At 44.1% G+C, this 21,193-nt stretch overlaps 1 protein-coding gene across 2 annotated transcripts in view; it reads left to right on the top strand.

The window, feature by feature from the left end:
* zbtb46 (zinc finger and BTB domain containing 46) overlaps positions 1 to 21,193 on the top strand; it is a 92,845-nt gene that overhangs the window by 12,901 nt on the left and 58,751 nt on the right. The window contains exon 1 of one of the 2 annotated variants that reach the window (XM_086124584.1): positions 7,506 to 7,861. The exons of the other annotated variant lie outside the window; for it this stretch is intronic. Coding sequence (XP_085980710.1) covers positions 7,840 to 7,861 — 22 coding nt within the window. The 5' untranslated portion in view covers positions 7,506 to 7,839. Of the gene's footprint in view, positions 1 to 7,505; positions 7,862 to 21,193 lie in introns of those variants that run through there. 2 annotated transcript variants of the gene reach the window in all.

The raw sequence follows: 21,193 nt of genomic DNA, 5'->3' as shown, positions 1-21,193 counted from the left end.
CCCCCCCAGAGTTTTATGTTGACTATAAGCGAACACAAAATGAAATGTACCCAACCCATCGCTGCTGCCTTGTTGTTTGCGGCTCGGCGGAATGCACACCGTGCGCTTGCAACGTCCCTTTTCATTCCATTTCATCTCCTGCGCCTCCATTTTCTCCCGCTTTACCGCATTTCACTCATTGTCATTCCTTTGTCTAGCTCTCATCCTTGCCCTCTTCTTTTTATTCGTTTTCTCACAGGCGCACACCTCCTTGCTTAGCTTGTGCTGCCTCAGCCCCCCGCCACCCGATCGTTTTGGTGTGCGCCGGTGTGGGTGATCGGCATTTAGACCAGCACATGACACTGTCACGACCTCACGAGGAGGGGAATTTGTGTGTTCCATGGTGGGTGTTGTCCTTGGCCACTGACAGCACGCTTCAAAGCTGTTACCATTTCCTTGTCTTGAATTCCACTTTCCATGGCTGCAGGGGTTGCAAGAGTTCACCATCAGCGCCATAAACCGGCAAGCGGTGGCGGTCGTTCATGTTAATCAACAGGTGATAGTCTAATGTCCGAGCACATTTGACCAGCAGACGTACAGAAAAGGAGACACGTGGAGAGAGGAGCAGACCAATGTGAGGATGTCCCTCAGCCTTTTAATTTCATCACAGTGGAGTTAGCCTTAAGGCACAACAAAGTAAATGTTGCATTGCCTTTTCCTTTTAACTCCCAAAGATCGGTCTCCCCAAACAACATTGGCTGTCAGTGGGGGGCTGGGGGGCTTCTGCTTCTCAAAGTTCTGATGATTTTATAGCGTGACATTTCGAATAGCCTTTGTCACTTAACCATACACCATATTTTACTTACTCATATTCTCTGGTAGGGCCCCTGTATTGGATGACTTTTTATTCCATTTCTATTGGATTGGATTGGATAAACTTTACTGTCAAATGTACTGTATGTGTAACATACAGCACAGATGAATTATTGATTCATATGAATTATGAATGTTCTATTCATTTTTATTCCATCATTCTGTCTTTTCTATACATTGTATGCTTGCAGATCTTGTACTTCGGTTTGAAAAGTGTATTTGAATAAGTTCACCCCAAAAAAATGGCGTGTTGAATTTACTCAATTATATTTTGTCAATAGTTGCACACAATCGAAACAACCGGCTTTAGATACATTTTTCAAGTGCGTGTATAATCTACTTAATAAATGTATCCGAATCCAGGTGATTTTATTTTGTGCAACCATTCGATCAAATAAAATGGAGTGAATTTAACATACATTTTTTCAGTGATGAAAAAGTTGGTTAGAATGGTATTTTTAGGCCAAAACTGTATAAATGTCGCGAGAAAAACCCCCAACAAATTATTGTCTCTTTGGATCATGGACTTGGATGTGGAACATAACCTTCACTATCAATGGAGGATTAACGTGTATCATAAAGTACAGTATACTGTACATGAAGTTGTTGTTGGTGGGTTTTTTTTAGTGTTAACTGAAAAACTGGACCCCATGCATCTGTGGGCTGTGTGTACCGCTACTATTGTCGGATAAATTCCTGATCCGACAATAGTAGCAGTACATCATAATCACCCAACTGGCCAATTATTATTTAAAGCTACATCCACATTTGTTCCAAAGTGCTTTCTTTCAGAGCAACCATTTAACTCTCATAAAGGACAATACAGGAACTCATATTGAACTCTTGATTGATGGACATTTGCAGTGGTGCTGTACGACACCGAGTCTTGTGTTCAAGTGCCTTCCTTGTCCAGTTCTCCATTAGTCCACTGAGTATCGCGACATAGAACATCGATCTCCAGCTACTTGTCTTCCTTTTCTGCCACAACGCCGCTTTTGTTCTCCATCGCTCATCCTTCTCCTCTTTTCCTTCGCATCCTCATCCTCCTATCCTCTTTCTTCTCCTTCACCGTTTTTTCTTCAACTCCAAAAATGTGAGTCTTTCTATATTTAGATGCCCCTCTCCTCTCTCCTTGATTCCTCTCCCTTTATCTCACCTTCTTTTTTTCATTTCTGCTGTTGAAGGACAGATTTGCCAAAGCGCTCCACGATTCCTCCGTGTTTGATTGTGGCGGCGTTTTGATCAGCTTGATGAGTGACACGGCAGCCTCGGGCCATTCTATACAAGTGTGCTTTTATAAACACATCTTTGTATTATAATAGACTCAAGAAGATAGTGAATGTGGCGTATTGATGCTGAAGCTAATGTAGTAAAATTGGGCTCTTTTATTTCACTTTTGCGGGCTCTCTGCATTGTTTATGAATTCAATTTTCCATATTTGCCCATGAGATATCGGGAGGTATGGACTTGTGGCTGACCTAAGCCGCACATCTTTTTCACCTCTTCTTTGCTGAACTCGTGTGAGCGGAAGTGTGGATTTAAGAAAAGTGCCTGTTTGTTTTCTTACTAAGTGACAGTACCACAGAGTTACTCTTACACACACACACACACACACACACACACACACACACACACACACACACACACACACACACACACACACACACACACACACACACATAAACTCACCGGACACCCGCCTCGGCACCAGATAGCTCCCCATCAGTGAGTCACCATCATTCAAAAAGCACACATCTTAGTAAACAACAATGAGCTCCCAGTTCATGATGATTTTTTTGTCATATTTGACTTTTTAAAGCCTTTACTTAATTGTACTACTGACTGCACGCTTATACTGAGAGCGGTTTCTAATATTTTGGTTACTTTTGTTGACTATATGAGAGAGACAACGTGAGCATTGCAATATTTTTCAGACTTTTGGATACGTCACTGGGATTGAAACTCAGAGTGTGCACTTTGCAGTTGTACAGTCAGGTCAATACTGTACATGTTGGGACATTGGCACAGTTCACAATTTTTGGCGGCTCCTAATGCCACCACTGTGGATTTGAAATGCAACAAGCATGATGTGCTATAAATACAGACTTTGAGCTTTAATTTGAGGCTACAGTCGAACATCATTACAATGTACCTCGATCGCATAAGAAAATGAAACAAACAACTTGAGCGTTCCTACTTCATCTCTGAAAACATTCAGTCAGCAAATGTTACCCCCAATAAGCAACTGCCAGTGCCGCCGATGAAGCCAACTGTCATCAATTTGGGATGTGCCGCACCCCGAAGCCCTTCACGATCATCTTTCAATCTTTTGGCCATGATTTTGCTGCCATAATGGATGGACTTTTGCCAATTCGTAGTCTTGGCTGAGCTTTGTCTTTGAGACTCCTTTTTGAAAGTGAGAGACAATTTCAGCCTACACAGACAGCGAGATTTGCTTCCGTTTACCAGACATGTTCCGGACCATGTGCTCAGGACCGCGTCGTGTCTCTGGAAGTACGTGACGTTGTTATCCCTCGCAGTAGATTTTGTTCATAAGCAAGCTCACGGTGGCATTTAGCTTCCCACGGTTCATTGTAATGACGGCCTTTTCATTATTTTGTGGGAAAATTCTGGTCGCCAAAATGAAGTTTACAAAATAAATGTGTTTGTTGTCAGCAAAACAACAACAAATGGAAAATGAATCACGTGAAATTGGGACTTTAAATGTGAACGTTTATAGGAGTGAAATCGTAAGGTTGAAACGAGGTTCGACTGCATTTACCTTAAATCAAGTGAAGGTGTGGGAATTACAACAATTTGTAAATGTCCCGGGGCGGCTCGGTGGTGGACTGGTGAGCCTCACAGTGCAGACTTGCAGGGTTCGTTTCCGGCTCTGACCTTTCTGTGTTGAGTTCTGCCTGTGCCTGCCTGGGTTTTCTTCGGGTACTCTGGTTTCCTCCCACATTCCAAAAACATGCGTGGCAGGTTAATGGGACACCCTAAATTGTCCCGAGGTGTGAATGTGAATGCAAATGGTTGTATGTCTCTGTGTGCCCTGCGATTGGCTGGCAACCAGTTCAGGGTGTCCCGTGCCTACTGCCCGAAGACGGCTGGGATAGGCTCCAGCACCCCCGCGACCCTTGTGAGGACAAGCGGATCAGAAAATGGATGGATGTAAATGTGCCTCCCATTTTTGAAGAGTGTAAAAAAGTTGTCGATTCAGCTGTTCCATGGCCAGGTGGGTATGCATTGCTGCCAATGAAACGGGTTCCCTTAAGTTGGTACCTCCATGGGTGATGATTGCATACGAGTATTTGCCAACGTAGTGAATGGTGGTTTTTCATTGGGGTTCGTTCAAGGTTGCAAAAGCTGTTGGCAAACAGTTTTAATTGTCGCCAAGAAATTGTGAACATTTGCGAATGTCCTAGGGACCTGAAGCAAGCAGGGGTTTTATTAAAGAATACCTAACTGACAAAATAGTGGTTTAACCCATTTAATCCCAAATTTTTCCCAGACATCTAAAAGTCAAAATCAGGTGTCATTGGTAGCCCTTTTAAGTAATCAGTAATAAAACATTTTAGAGCCCTGTAAATTAAATCATTGTTGTCCTTTACAAATGTGACCGGTGGGATGAAATGGGTTAAATCTTAAATATTCAGGGAGTATACTTTTTCCTTTAACATCCATCAGAAAAACAATTCAAGAGGAGAAAGGTCTGGTGAATGAGGCGACCCCTCCAATATCCTATTTCCCCAGACTTTGTGGGCATTTAGTAGATGAGAAATAAAAATCTTTTGTGATAAATATTAGTAGAATAATTTCAGACATCATAAATTCCTAACTATTTCAAAAGTAGAACACATTGACTTAAATCACAGAACTCACTTTTTGTCAAAATGGAACTAAAGTATTTGTGGGTGGTGGTATTCACATGGTCGGGTGGGGTGTTTGTCTATGATTATTTTGGGCCCAAAATGACTAGCGACGGCCCTGTGCTGAGCCAGTAATGTTGCAAGCTGGCTGACATATAATTAGCGGCTCATTGCCGCGAGGACTAATGTGAATTGCACATTGCAATTTACCATCTACACTTCATATGGACGTCTGGGTAATACGCATCAGTTTGGCGTTGAGACAGCCTCATACATGAGACGGGCTCTTTTTCCCGATCAGTTGAGCCAAGCCCCCCGCCACTCGAGACCATCACGGAGGGAGCGCAGGGAAAACTAAAGCCCTCAGTAGCGGCGGTCACTCTGATTATTTTATCTTATACCCGTTTTAATATTCACAACATAGTTTTTTGTTTCAATTTTGTTTGTTTGAGGTGCAAAATGCAAACGGTGATGCCTAACCACTTGTTTACAGTCTTAGATATGACTGCTGACATATAGGCAGGATCAATTCTGAAGTATTTCAGACAATCTGATTATCTGGTCATTTTGACCCAAACATTTCAGAATTTATTGGACGGCACTTCACAGTGTAATGGACAAACACCATACAACCAAAAGAAAAGAATTGGAATATTATGCATTGTTGTCCAAGTCAATTACCTGACCTGAATCTGACCAAGCATTACTTTCAAGTGCTGAAGATGACATTGTAGGGAAATTTCCCCAAGCAACAACAAAACAGTTTCGGTTGAGGCCTGGCAGAGCATGATTGGGGATGAAGTGCAGCACCTTAGGCCGTAATTGACTGCAAAGGATTTGGGGGAGGGCAGGGGTGAAAACGTCAAAGTTTGATTCATCCATCCATCCATTTTCTGATCCGCTTTATCCTCACAAGGGTCGCGGGGGATGCTGGAACCTATCCCAGCCATCTTCGGGCAGTAGGCGGGGGACACCCTGAAACAGCTGCCAGCCAATCGCAGCAAAGTTTGATTCATTTTTGTTCATTTATCCGATTATCTTGCTCCCTTCAAAAATAGGAGGCATTTATGCCAACAGCTGGAATTCGTACACCGATCACCCAATTTTGATGTCAACACTCAAAATAAATGTGAAAGTCTGCAGTTTCAATTGAAATCCATCGCGGTGGTGTTTACAGCCAAAAAGATGACAATTGTGTCCATGTCCCAAAATATATGGACCTGACCATATGCTGTCTAATTATGCCTTTGGTAGGAAGTAGATGCATGGCAAAATCCGTATTTTTTAATTTTTGTTTTTCCACCTCTGTTTACATAAGTGGTGAAGCCTGGCTGCTGGCTAAGCTCATGGTAGCAAGTCTCAAACAAAGGCTCCGTGTCTTGTTATCTGTTGTGTCCCCTTGAACTCCTCCATCCTCCCTGCTTTGCCTGTCACATCCTCCACTCCCACTCACTTGCCCCATCCTGCCCTCTGCCTTCCTTTATAACCCCTCTTTTGTCTTAAGGCCCCAATCATCCACACCTCCTCCTGCAGCTTTTCATTTGGCTTCTCAAACTGTGGTAATGAGATGTTTTATTATTTGCAATTCGCAGCTTTTAATAGAGAGAAAATTTAGGCTAAGCCCCGGGTCGTCCATCAGGTTGTTACCATGGGAGGCCGAGTGGGCTTGGAGAGGAAGATAGCCCAGAAACCACACACGTACACACACACACACAAATTGAGTAGCGAGGTGACAAGGGGCTAACTTCTTTGTGGAATTTTCCTAAAACATGGAATGAACACCTCTATAACTAATAATCAATGAAAAATATTCACTAATACACATTTGAGCACTAAACTACATGACCTACTGCCCATACGTCTGTTCTGACGAATAATCTTACTTTTGCGCAAGAGCCGCCACAAATGCTAATTTCAATAATCATTTTGATTATGGATTGCTTTTTAGATGGATAGTAATGCCTGAGTTTTTGCGGTTAATGGGAACCAGAATGATGAAAGATGAAAAACCGCAATGTCGGAAATATGTCGATCATTCTTTTTCAAAGTAAAAGTGGTGAGCGAATGTCAGATTTTAATTAAACCCAGATAATCAGTCTGCCCTTACAGGTGGACGGCACAAATCTGAGAATGTTCAGTGCTCAAATTCTGATGACTGGGGCACATTTAAGACAAGCAAGGTCTCTAAATGATTAATTAATTGTCGATTAATTGAGAAATATTTAAACCTACATGTAAATTTGAAGACCCCTCAAATTTGCCCATACAAGCTTATTGGTGGATATTTTAAATGGAACCTTGTCAGCCAATCGGAGAAGGGCTAGCAGACGAGATGGAAGGGTTGAAAGGATATGTTGACAAATAATGAAGTTATACTGTTTCACTCTAATTTCAAGGCAACTTTGGATCAGGTTTTCTGGAAGTGAACTCACAAAAACATTCCCGCAAAATAAGAATCCCGTCATCCAATTTTCCAAACTCTTGGTTTGTTGTACTCGGCTTGGCGTGGCCATTCCTCCCAGAGTGAGAATTTTGACAGACTGTCATTTTGAGTGAACATGACAAGAGACAAGACGGGACAATGTGCAAACAGAGCTCAATCCGGTTGCATATATGCAAATCACTGTCACTGACTGGTGTTGTGTCACCTACGGGCTTGAGGAGCCAAACGGAAACTGTCACTTTGGGATGATCCTAGTCGGTCTTTACTACGACTGGATTTCAAGGTGATCCCCAGGGCTTAACACCTCGCGAGGCTGGAGGTGAGAAGACGAGATGGCGACCGGTACGGTGATGTCATAAAACAGGCACAAGACCGGAGGCTAATTCCCTCACAGACCGTGAACCTCCACAGCTTGAGGGGTGACCGTCCGAGGCGTCTGTGAAGGTTGTTGGCCTGACTTTTCCGGTGCGGACTGGAATGGAAGGGAACGAGGGTGGATGAAGGAAGTAGCATTAAGTCTCTCTAAGCCTCCTGGATCCTCTTTGGTGCCTCTCCACATGACACGACGATCCCTCTCTCCTCCACCTTGGCTCCTTGGAGGGCGGCCAGCCGGTGCGCAGACGGACGGACGGAAAGACGGAGGGAAAGAGAGGTGGAGGTGGAAAATACAGCATGCTCAAAGCTGATGGGACGGGTAGGTGCATAGATGGAGGCTGTATATGTGGAAAAAAAGAGTGTGCTGACTTGATATTTAGAATATGTAAAATAGTGAGATATAAAGAGCCGCCGCAAAGATGAAGCCAGAGGAGATAAAAGAGTGCAGCATGTAAAGAAAATGGAGAAGCTAAGAATAAATTCTAAATGATTTATTATTATTTTTTTTTAATGTAGCTGGTCTACCTGTCTATCACTGGCTCTGTGCGTGCGTGTTATTTTCGTTTCCTGCCTTGTTGATGGGCGAACACGCTGGCTTGTCCCGAAAGGCTGCCAGCTCCGTCGGATTGGGGATTAACCTCGGGATAATGGCCTTGATGCCTCGTTGAGTGGAAGCAAAGCTGTTTAAAAATATTGGCTGCCTGAGTCATTTTCCTCTTCTTTCCTGTCATTCACTCGCTGTCTATCGCTCATCTCTTTTCACCTCACCTACTCTTTCCTTCTTTCATTGGATCCCTCATGTCCGGCTCTGCTTCCATGCTTGCTTTTCATGGTGACCTTTCACTGCCCTCATGCCGTGAAGGGAGACTGAGTGTAGCAGCGAGGAGCCATTTACGACTATGGTGGGAATTTATGAAGCATCACAAATAAAACAGCCAGTGAGGTTGTCGTTTTAAAGGTAAATTTAGTTCTCTTTATTTTGCCTTACACAAAACTAACCAATGGCAATCACGGGGGAGGGGGGGGGGACTAGGATGCAAATCAATTATTAAATAACACGTTCTGAAACTCAAAATACATGCTAAAACTTTTTAGAATAGTTCTAGCTAGGGCTGACACGTTCAATTTCCAGATCTTTTAGCGGCACAAGTCATCATTTATTAGACTGTTAATTGAATGTCATAATCAACAATAATTCTGATTTCAGCTTCTCAACAGTAAATATTCTCAGGTTTCTGTAGTTGTCCATGAAAGCAGACTGATTACCTTTGTATTTCAAAAATACTTGAGACAATATCTGCTTTTACTTTGGAAAAAATAGTAAATTTTTTTGCTTGCTTTCTGATATGTAATTCACACAATCATGAACTAAATCATTGTGAATTTGTGCATTTTCTACATAGTCTATTTCAGTGGTTCTTAACCTTCTTTGAGGTACCAAACCTAACCAGTTCATATGTACATTCATTCGCGAAAAATAAATAAATAAATAAATATATATATATATATATATATATATATAATATTTTTTTTGTTTTTGCAAATTCAAGATATTTAAAAAAAACTCTGCATTTATTACAAACAGTAAAAGGAAATAACATTTCAAGAGATAAGTATACAGTACTTGTTTTTTTTTTATTGTACGATGTACTATCACGACAGTCATACGTTGACTACTAAGCGAACTAAATGTCCCACAGCACTGATTAGACAAGCAATGTCATGTGATCATCTGCAGCCAGTGATGGCCAAGCGGGCATGTCACAACTAATTGACATGTTGAGTCGTGTATGTCTTACCTTCCATGGCAGAGGCTCCGTCGAACCCCTGAGACCGATTCATCGAACCCCTGGGGTTCGATCGAACCCAGGTTAAGAACCACTGGTCTATTTGAAATGTTTTTGACTAAATGAATGGATGGAAAAAGAATGGATTAGAAATAGATAGAATAATCAGATAAAAAAAATCTACATCTAACACATAATCAGCATATTAATCAATTCTTAAAATAATTTTGTTGCAACCCGATATATTGTGATGTTTTATACTTTGTTCATTTGTCAATTAAACAATCAAGTCTCCATCTGTGGAATGGAACACCTAAATGATTTTTCTTCCGTCCATTTTATTTGTTTTTGCATGCATGAAAATATTTCCACTGAAAATTCAAACAAGATCAGCATCAGCAGCCTCTCACCTGTGCTTTGCCTGAAGATTTCAGCAATGGTTGCAAGCTGTGAAATTGGATGAAACGGCTCAATATAGAGTTCATGCTAGAAAATCAGACCACAATACGCTGATTACTGGTTTGAGGGAAATTTGTTGAACTGTTGTAGCGCACCGACCGAAGACTATCCCGCATAAGTATACTGTTTACTGTACGCACAGTGTAACTACCTCGAATGGAACATTTCAAACAGATCAATCAAAGGGCCCCATTTACCCACTATTGCTGTGACAAAAAAACAACAACAAAAAACAAAACAAAACTACAATATTCATCAACAAAAGCAAACAAATAAAGAATATAAACTTTGTTTGTTTCATGGTATTATTCATGAACACCAAACTCATCTGCTTTCCCAATTGCTGACCGATTGCTGAAATAACCAATAACTTATGACTTGTTATGATCGTTCATTGATACCGTAATATCTGCCCATTCACCTCAGATATATGGAGCTCTGAAACAGAGTCTGACTCCAACCCGTCACAAGAGCTGCAACTCTGTTTTGTCTCCCTTGTTCACCCCTCTGAAGCCCTTTTATCAAGCAATGCACAGAACTGTGACATTGTTGCGTTTCGGACAAGCCGAATTAAGTTTGGACCCCAAAGTGTAGACGTCAACAAGGTCTCCGTTGCAAAAATATGTTTTTAATACAAAAATCGCCACGACTAAGAGATAACATAAAGCGCTGGTCAAAACAAGGACCAGAGGGCACAAAAAACGAACAACGAAAAGCGCTTGCACAAAAGGCAAGGGAGGAAAATAAGGACCGCGAAGACAAACAAAAACAATGTATCAAAATACACGCAAGCGAAAGCCAAATCACAAAATAAAATCCAATACTTACAAAACCATTGGTACCGAGAGTTCAAAAGCGAAACACGACGAGATCTATAGCAAGAATAGTCTATGAGCATGGAAACAGCAAGGCATAAACAATACTCCGACAACCAGAAGACAGATTGCGGGTGCTTGAATACACAGTTCCGTAAATGACAGATTGGCAGCAGGTGTGCAGCCAGAAAGTCCGCTCAGTCTGCCACCTGCTGGCCAGGCCCAGAACAGGAACATGACAGTACCCCCCCCCCCCCCCCCCCCTCTCAACGGGCGGTCCACGCGGCTTCGAAGGGTGAGCAGTGTGGAAAGCACGGAGAAGGGCCGGGTCCAAGATCCAGGAGCGGGGGACCCACTGCCGATCCTCCGGTCCGTAGCCTTCCCAGTCGACCAGGTACTGGAACCCCTTACCCCTGCGCCGAGAGTCCAGGATTTCCCTCACCGTGTACACCGGGTCACCGTCGACAATCTGCGGAGGAGGAGGCGAGGCGGGAGGAGGAGCCAGGGGACTGGTAGCCACCGGTTTAAGCAGGGAAACATGGAAGACTGGGTGGACCTTCATGGTGGGCGTCAACCGGAGCTTGACAGAGACGGGGCTCAAGACAGACTCCACCATGAACGGTCCCGTGAAGCGAGGCCCCAACTTGCTCGAGGTACCAGCCAGACGCAGATTCCTAGTAGACAGCCACACCTTCTGCCCCACCTGATAGCTTGGTGCCGGGCGACGTCGACGATCTGCAATCTGCTGGTTTCTGGTGGCGGTACGCGACAGGGCTGCCCTGGTCTCCCTCCACACACGATGGGCCCGCTTGAGATCCTCCGCTCAATCTCCCACCTCAGCGCTCCCATGATGCGGTGGTCCGGTAGGATGCTCTGAGGTACACTGCTCTCGGCCGCTGGGTCATAGATCCGAGATAGGGCGTCAGGTTTCACGTTCTTAGATCCTGGGCTGTAGGTGAGCGTGAAATTGTAGCGTGTAAACAGGAGTGCCCACCGGGCTTGACGGGAGTTCAGTCTCTTGGCCGAGCGAATGTATGCGAGGTTCTTGTGGTCGGTGTACACGGCGAACGGCTCCCTAGTTCCTTCGAGCCAGTGTCTCCATTCCTGTAGGGCTAGCACGACGGCCAACAATTCTCGATTTCCCACATCATAGTTGGCTTCAGCAGGACTGAGACGTCGTGAGAAGAAGGCGCAAGGGTGGATCCTCTGGTCAACTGGTGAACGCTGAGACAGTACTGCCCCCACTCCTGAATCCGAAGCGTCCACCTCTACTACAAAAGCAATATCAGGGTTAGGATGTTGCAAAACGGGTGGCTTAGTGAATGACTTCTTTAATTCGGCAAACGCTCTGTCGGCCTCCGAATCCCACCTAAACGGGACTTTGACGGACGCCAACCGGGTTAATGGAAGTGCTCTCTGGCTGTAATTACGAATAAAACGACGGTAGAAATTAGCGAACCCCAAGAAACGTTGTAACTGCTTCCTCGTGGTGGGTGTCGGCCATTCCACCACCGCCTTAATCTTGGCAGGATCGGCTCTCAGCTGGCCCTTCTCCACGATGAACCCAAGGAATGAAATAGAATCGACGTGAAACTCACATTTCTCGGCTTTGACAAAGAGACGATTCTCCATTAGACGTTGCAAAATTAGCCTGACGTGGTGTTGATGTTCCTTGAAAATATCAATATGTCATCCAGGTAAACAAAACAAAACACGTTCAAAAAATCTCTCAACACGTCGTTGATTAAACTTTGAAACACGGCAGGAGCGTTGGTTAACCCAAAAGGCATGACTAAATATTCAAAATGGCCCAATGGTGTCTTGAATGCAGTCTTCCATTCGTCCCCCTCCCTAATACGGACCAAATGGTAAGCACTGCGTAGATCTAGTTTTGAGAAAACGGTTGCTGATTGGAGGGGGGCAAATGCCGAATCTAATAGTGGAAGAGGATATTTGTTTTTTATGGTGATTTCATTTAGTCCCCGATAGTCTACGCATGGTCATAACGACTTGTCTTTCTTTTCAATAAAGAGGAACCCGGCCCCCAATGGGGACTTAGATGGCCTAATGAGGCCAGCCGAGAGTGAGCTGTCAATGTATTCCCTTAAAGCCTCTCGTTCTGGCTGTGAAACCTGATAAAATCGAGAACTCGGTAGAGGGACGTTAGTCAGCAAGTCGATGGCACAGTCGTAAGGTCTGTGTGGAGGCAGGGATTGAGCACGATCTTTACTAAACACTTGGCGTAAATCATGATAGATGCTTGGGACGTTGTCCAAGCAAATGGCTTCTGGTGGGTCGGTGCGAGGCAGCCCTCTACCCCCCGCTGCCGACCGCAGACAATGCAAATACAAAAGGGGCTCCAATTCTCAATTGCGGTGCGATCCCACGCGATGACAGGATTATGGGTCTTTAACCAGGGTAACCCAAGGATGACAGGTACGGATCGAGACTGCATAAGATAAAATCGCCTCTGTTCAACATGATTTCCAGAGACCTTTAACATTAAGGGGCCCGTGATCTGTTTTATCTCCGCCAGGAGTCGCCCATCGAGATCGTGAACACGTTTAGCCACATCCAACTCCTCTACCGGACAACCCAGGTCATTAGCCATTTTAGTGTCGATAAAACAATCGTCCGCCCCAGAGTCCACCAGTGCCCGAACCGAAAAAGCCCGTGAAGGACCATAGATTGTCCCGTCCAGCTCAAGTCTCTTGGGGAGTCCCGACCTGGACTCCTCTCTTCTCGGCTCCCGATATTCTGTGCGGGGTGCAGACTCACGGTTGTAGGTGCGAGTAGAAAAGCGGGTTGGGGTCATCGGACAGTCGGCGACTCGATGTCCTTGTTGGCCGCAGTAGAAATAGGCCTGGTCACGAATCTGTCGTCGTCTCTCCTCCGGCCCCACACGCCCTCCGCCCAGCTGCAAAGGCTCTCCCTCAGCGGCGACGATCCTGGCACCGGGGTGATGCTCTGGTCCGGACGGCCGCCAGGACTCGCGGTAAGCCGGCCGACCGCGCGCACGTCGGGGCTGGAAACGGGCAGTTCCCCGTTCGTCCCCATGTTCCCTCAGGCGGTTGTCCATAACCAGGGCCAGATTAATGAGTTCCTCCAAATTGGTGCTGTCATTGCCGGCCAGTTCGTCCTTTAATGATACATTCAACCCGCGGCGAAACAAGCCACACAGGGCGCGGTCCCCATAACCACTACGGGCGGCCAGAATACGAAAAGAAATGGAATATTCGGCAACGGATTGTTTTCCTTGCCGAATAGCGAGTAGCCGTCCTTCGGCCTCCCTTCCCATAACCGGATGGTGAAACACGCGACGAAACTCTGCGACAAACTCAGGGAAGGAAGATCGAAGCCCGGGTTGAGCATTGCTTATTTCCACTGCCCAAGACGCCGCCTGACCAGTCAACAGGCTCATTATGAATGCCACCTTGGTTCTATCCTTCTCGTAAGCAGAAGGTTGCTGGTCGAATATTAAAGAGCATTGGTGCAAAAATTGTATACAGAGTCCCGGTTCGCCACCATAGCGAGGGGGGTGAGGGAAATTAGGCTCCCGCCCTACGATCGGGGAAGATGGTATCTCGGTGGCAACCGTATGTGATCTTGAGGGTGGCGTTTCTCGGTGGCTCGTTTGATCCATCCGGGAACTCACATTATCAAGCTGATTAGCCAGCACGGAGACTGTCTCTCGGAGCTCCGCGAACGCTTGTCCGTGCTGGCCCACCAGTTGTCCCTGGCTGGTCATTATCCTGTTAACATCTATGGGATCCATTGTGGTCGGAGTATTCTGTTGCGTTTCGGACAAGCCGAATTAAGTTTGGACCCCAAAGTGTAGACGTCAACAAAGTCTCCGTTGCAAAAATATGTTTTTAATACAAAAATCGCCACGACTAAGAGATAACATAAAGCTCTGGTCAAAACAAGGACCAGAGGGCACAAAAAACGAACAATGAAAAGCGCTTGCACAAAAGGCAAGGGAGGAAAATAAGGACCGCGAAGACAAACAAAAACATTGTATCAAAATACACGCAAGCGAAAGCCAAATCACAAAATAAAATCCAATACTTACAAAACCATTGGTACCGAGAGTTCAAAAGCGAAACACGACGAGATCTATAGCAAGAATAGTCTATGAGCATGGAAACAGCAAGGCATAAACAATACTCCGACAACCAGAAGACAGATTGCGGGTGCTTAAATACACAGTTCCGTAAATGACAGATTGGCAGCAGGTGTGCAGCCAGAAAGTCCGCTCAGTCTGCCACCTGCTGGCCAGGCCCAGAACAGGAACATGACAGACATTTGCTGAGCAGATGAGTGCAATTTGTATGCGGCGTGATTAGATGAGGGTGGCAATTTTCTGAGCAGCATACTAGCCACTAAAGGATAACGTGTCCCCACTTACTGAAAAGACCCGTATTGTCAAAATGTATTAAATTGCATAGACAGCAGTGTTAACATACGTGACATAACCTGCACAACAATGTTCCTCCTGGCACTTGTGTTTTTTGAGCAGAGCCGGTTCACCCTTGATGCAATATCGGCAATTGCTAAGGATGCCATAGCTTGCAGGGGGCACAATAAAATTGGGATATATATTCACCTACAGTATGACTCTATTAAAATAATTATTGCTATAAGTGACTCGATTTTAGAGTTTTTCAACATGCGTGTTATTCAGCTGTTTTTTTTCTTTCTGCTTTGACTTGCGAGCGCAAACATGAGAGAAGAGCGCTGCATGGCGACAGTGGATGCAGCTTACAACTTTTCTCCACTTTGCCTCTCCCAGAAGTTAAACTTTATTGTATAAGTAAACAAAAAACTAGGAGAATTACTCAAGTATTTAAAACACATAGCTTAACATTTAGTCTTCTAGCGTAATGCTAATTTGAATGTATATTCGCAAACGCATATATAACCCTTTGAAGCAACTGATATTTGAACACGTGCAGCAATGCATTTAGACTTTCAAGATAACAGTACTCACAGTAATGTATTCATTATTTTCTGTGAGGAGTTGAGACGTCTATGTTGTACAGACATCCACTGTGATAAAAGTGTTTAATTCTTTTAATATTTAATGAGGTGATTACTGTATGTTGTTATAAAGTACAATATTATGGAATGCTACCTTTGTTAAAAAAGAGCACACTGCAAACTTGGTATTTTTTATTCTTTTGGGATGCTGGAACAGATTAGTGGCATTTCCATTCATTTCAATGGGAAAATATGATTTGGAGAGATCTTAACTAAAAATAGCCCGTAACCTACTTACATTGACCAAATCTTTGCTTTTATTATTTGTTGTATTTAAATTGGGCAAGATGATGTTTTTCCTGCTTTTAATATTCAATCAAAATCCATTTTTAACCTGTCAGATTTTCAACCCAAGTTGTTCATTGTGTTACATTTCAAACTGTTAAAAGCAGTTGCTATATAACCTCTTAAACATAGTACCACCTAAAAAATACTGAATGTTCCAAGTACCACATTGTGACCAACATACAGCAGCGTAGTAGGTCCAAGTGTTCATGAAAATCATATGTTTGCAAGTCGCTGTAATGTTACACATACTGTAGTTGGAACATTGACCCTGCACCTATATAGGAACCCAAATGTGGAAAATGTTGAATGTCATCATTTAGAACACACATGACATATTAACTACACATTATCGCTTCTTTGTATCTGCGAATCAACATTGCACTCTAATGACAATAAAGTTACGGTAGGTAGTAGTTGTAACATGCATCTGTTAGGTTTTTAATTTGTATTCTAAATTATAATAGTTGAACTACTTTTCAGTTGATTTTAAATTGGGTAACATCAATATCGATACAATGCAAACGTGACTTTTATAGAGACTTTTATCGACTTTTGTAAAGGAAGCTATTCAAGGCAAACCTCACATAAACAAAGTTTGTCTCCGTGTTTGGTCCAGAAGGTCGTTTGTATTGGTCTCGGGTCAAGGAAGCAGTGGACCGGCTCGGAGCGACAAATTGAATAGAGAGACAAGCACAAGGAGGAAGAAGCCCCGTCCTCTCACTCCATCACACGTCTCATCACTTTAGTCGTCTGGCCGGTGCCTCAAGTGACTTTGCTGTGATGTGACCGACACAAAGCGCCACGAAGGCTCGGCTAAGCGTGTGCGTTTTAGCTCTCGCGTGCGCTTATTTGTTTGAGGACAGGAGCAATGTGTGTATGTGTGACTTCCGACCAAGGGGGCCCTCGATCGTGTGTTTGTACGTGTGCATGCCCGTGTGGGTCTTGGTCGGGCAGGGCTGAACGACGACAGTCACTTTTGATTTGGAGTCAGAAGGATGACAGAGCCTCGGATCTCTGGTGGCAGCTTCACCGAAACAAAACCAAATGTCAGCCTTCTTGTGTCTTGTGTAGAAAATTCATGGAAGGATGGAAGTAGTTCATACATCAAGCAGATCGCTAAGGAAAGAAGTTGAGGAAAAACACTGGAGAGATTTGGGATTGCTCGTTCTGGAAAAGTGACTGGAGGGAATTGAACATGTTGAAAAGAAACAAGCTAATTAGGCGCGCGCAGAGTTTAGAGGTCAAAATGCACTCTTTAAAAACTTCCTCCTTTCTGATTAACTACGTACTCCGAGTCTTTTGGACCAATGTGTGATTAAGCAAACATTTTCCTCCCTTGCGTGCTTCATTTCATTCCCCATCATGATTCTTTTTTTCAGTTTGTTTGTTTTCATCAAGGCAACCTTTAATGCATTTTTGATGTTCACAGAATGTCGTATTTTGTTTGTATTCCTGCATACTGTACAATCCAGGACACAGGTTGGAAAAAAAAGTTATATTTGGTTAGATTAGGTTAGATTAGATGGGGAAAATTTCCTTTGTTTCAGCAGTCGTCGTTACGCAAATTAGAAAAAGAAAACATCGGGCAAGCAAGGAGGGCACAAAAAATGTACAGTACAGAGGGGAGAGAGGTTCACCCAGTTTTTATACAATACAATACAATACATGCTGATTTATATAGCGCTTTCACAACAGTGGCAGCTGTAACAAAGCGCTTAACAAAACAGTTAACATAAAGTAAAACAATAAACACAACACATAACATAAAACATGGACAGTCAGGCAGTCCTAACCACTTTTCCGTCACACGCTTTGTTGTTTGAAGCAGTTTGAAATGAAAGAGGAGAGAATCAAAGTGTCCTTTAACCAGTGGATCAGAGACGTCGTGCTCAAAATGTGCACACGTCGGCTAAAAGCTAAGTTTCAAAGTCAACAAGAAGCTGTAGCATCCATTGACGAAAAAAGAGATTGGTTCACTTCTCCTGTCCCATGGAAATCCATTTCAATTCCAAGCGGCGACTCTCGGTTCCAAATACGCATCGGCGCTCTGCGCCGACGCTCCTCTCTCCTCATCCTCAACTTCAGCAGCCATCCATCCAGCCGCACCAACGCCGACTGTCCAACAGCGCCGACATCTCCACTGAACAAAACGGGGTTGTGAAAAATGCTGCCCATTACAGGCGCAAAAAACACAAGCGCCCCAGGTCTGTCCAGCACCGACAGTCAATGGCACCGACATTCCTCCCAATCAAAATCCGTGCTGGTACAGGCGTGCTGCTGAGAAGGCGCAACCACCATGCACAGATACTTCTCCTTTGACGAATGTCGTGGCCAAAAAACGCTGAAAACAGTCCATATCAGGTCCACACGATGAAACAACAAACAACGTGACAAAACAAAAGACAAAAACACCAAAAAAGAACAAATAAGCAAGGCTCTTGAAGAGCACTTGCCGACGGCTGCCTACTCGGGCGCCATCTTGGAAAATGAAAAGTTTTTCTTATGCCTTTTACGCACATGAGAATTTTTCAAATCTCAAAGGATTTTTACTCTGTGACGTGAAGATAAAAAGCCGACATTTAACAATGTTGCTCATACTGCGTATGGTACGCTCCGATATAATCTCAATACCAACTATCACACGCACAAAGACCTGTCCCACCACAGATCTGGAATGTAGAGCTCAAAGACAGAAATCTTGCCTTTTTAATATGATCTCACAAAAAATGAAGAAGCAGATAAAGCAACACCCTGGAAACACAAGATGCTTACATTGAAGAGGGCACGTCAGGCGGAAATGATGGTGGACTTGGCACACTTTGGATGTAAAAGAAACACTTTTGGGCTTCACACAGCTACACGATCTGGTCCTCCATTTCTGAGTTGCACTTGACTTTTGGACTCTGTGAACAGGATTATTTGGTATGCTTTTTTTTTCTTTTTTAAAGAAGGCCTAATTTTTACAGGCTACCTCGTGCCGATGTTTCCTGACTATTACCGAAGGGGTCGAAAGTGAAAGTGTTGCAGAAAAGTGACTTACACTGGAAAATAATTCTTGCCGCGTTGGGCACCCACTTAATGAAAAATACGACACTGGGTACGACAGTAAGTTGGCTACATTCCATTCCACCACACAATTCAGAGTCAAATAAAGTTGGGGAATTGTTGGTTTCCCCACACACCTTGAAGATTTTTGGTCAGAAATATTGAACAGGTTTCGAACCATTCTGGATTTGATTATTGGGATAAATTCATTCTTAACACACCTCAGACCACCTGTCCATCCTGTTGGATAATCTTCTGAAATAGTCTGGCATTTGTCGAACCTGGTCCAAAATCGAGACCAAAACAGCCCAATTGCTTTGTGTGTACTAGACCAAGTCCGGTGTTGGTGTTGTTAGTCACCACTCCATAAACATCACTCTCAGAAGGCCCTCTCATGCCAGGTTAGCACCGCTAGTTCGCCCATTTTATCGGGATCGATCTGATGATCGCCATGATAACGCAATTGAGGACAAATTGATATCATCTCGCCCTCGCTCGGCGCCCTGTCCTGGCAGCGCGTCGCAGTCTCTTCTTCCTCAGCTCATGAGAAATGTCGCATCTTCGAGAAGGAAGTCGGAAGCGTGAAAGTGCATCGAGAAACACTTTCATGCAGTTCTTTGGTGTCTGATTCGAATAAAAATGCCCCTTATATCCACTCAAAAGAGCTTGTCGGTCATGTCATTTTTAACGCATGTGATTTGCTGTCTTGCTTTCTCCTTGCTGTGGTGTCAACATGTTGCTCGTCAGTCTGGTGGCGATTTAAGAATATGATACATTCATCTTGATTTGTGAAATGGATGGAAGGCTTGACGAGTTGGTCCATATTGTGACTTTTCCTTTAAGACATGTTTGTTAGAGATTGACCCTGTGTTTTTGTAGTTAGAGGAAAAACAAAAATACCGGGACATTTACGTGAATGAAGGACCTTTCTAGTGTTGAGTGTGTGGCAATTGAGCATTTCTATCTTATAGAAACAGGCTGGTTTTCGATGTTGAATGCAAGTGGCCCTGAGAAGCAAGAGAAAGGAGGCTGTGTCTTTCAAGCACCTCAGTTTGTCTGCAAAGGTGATTGGAGAAGACTCTCGATGTTTCCATCATGCCACAACGCAGAAGTAAAAGAATATCTCAAGGATAGAGCAGCAATAGATTTTTCTCAGCAATGCGTCAGCCGGAAGAAAAACACAAAAAACCCCTAGAACAAGTTGCCTTATGAAACGCGCATTTCTCACTCTTCGCTGATTCAAATAAACACTAAGCCCAAGAAAAGGTGAAGAATTAGCAGAAAATTGATCAAACGCCCCCCCCCCCCCCCCCCCTTTCCTCCTCCGCGCCCTCGTCCAATGCTGCTCACAGGAGATTCGCTTGTCCGAGCGGACGTGGGAGACATTGAGGATTTATGTGATCCAACAAGCCATCAGGTTGAGCAGAGCTTTGCTAAACATGACCTGAAGTGTGCCGGCCCCGGAGCAAACGTTGCTGTCACCTTGGCCCAGGCGAGCTGTCATCTCTCAGAGCAGCCCATGAGACCTGACAGCTGTGGCGTTCTCAAAACAAATCACTGCTGCGTTTGGCAACATTGGGCGTCCCCGCGATTTAGTCCTCGTCTAGACGAGAGCGGGAAAGCAGCTGCTAATGCACTGCCTAAGTGTTCCGTGTTCATGTTTGAGGGTGCATGTTTGGGCTTGCTTGGCCTTGTTTTCCCGCCATCTCCTTGAATGTTTCGATCGAGCGGCGACGTGCACGTCTGCCTTTGTCAATTTCCACGTTCCCTCAAGATTTTGTTATCACCTGCATCTCTTTGTGTTCAAACTTGAAATGCCTTTTGTGAAAAAAAAACAACAACAAACAACTGGATAATAGTTCAGCAATCGTAGACGCAATCCAAAAATTCTTATCTCTATGTGTTTATTTATGCATGCACATGTCGCTCTTCAGATTGTCATGAAAGGGTTTTTACTTTGTCGTCGTCTGGGGAGATGCACGTCCATCACCCTGACTGCAAGAGCAGAAGCTTCGAGGTGAAAGTTCAAGAGAGGTTTTGTCTTGTGCTGAAAGCGATGCCTTCTTTATTGATTTCATGCTAAATTTCACGCTCGTGTTGAGTGTTGGTGGTCTGCCCGAAATGTGCTTTTTTTCCCTCCTTCTCAACTCTTTCTTGAACATGTTATAATGTAGCTGTCACATCTAATGAGCTCTCACACACAATCACACACACACA

Source organism: Hippocampus guttulatus, chromosome 1, assembly GCF_054856545.1.
Source record: "Hippocampus guttulatus isolate MCC_2025c chromosome 1, RoL_Hgut_1.0, whole genome shotgun sequence".
NCBI lineage: Eukaryota > Metazoa > Chordata > Actinopteri > Syngnathiformes > Syngnathidae > Hippocampus > Hippocampus guttulatus.
The sequence above is the reverse complement of the archived record's forward strand: the minus strand, read 5'-3'. Positions and strand labels throughout refer to the sequence as shown.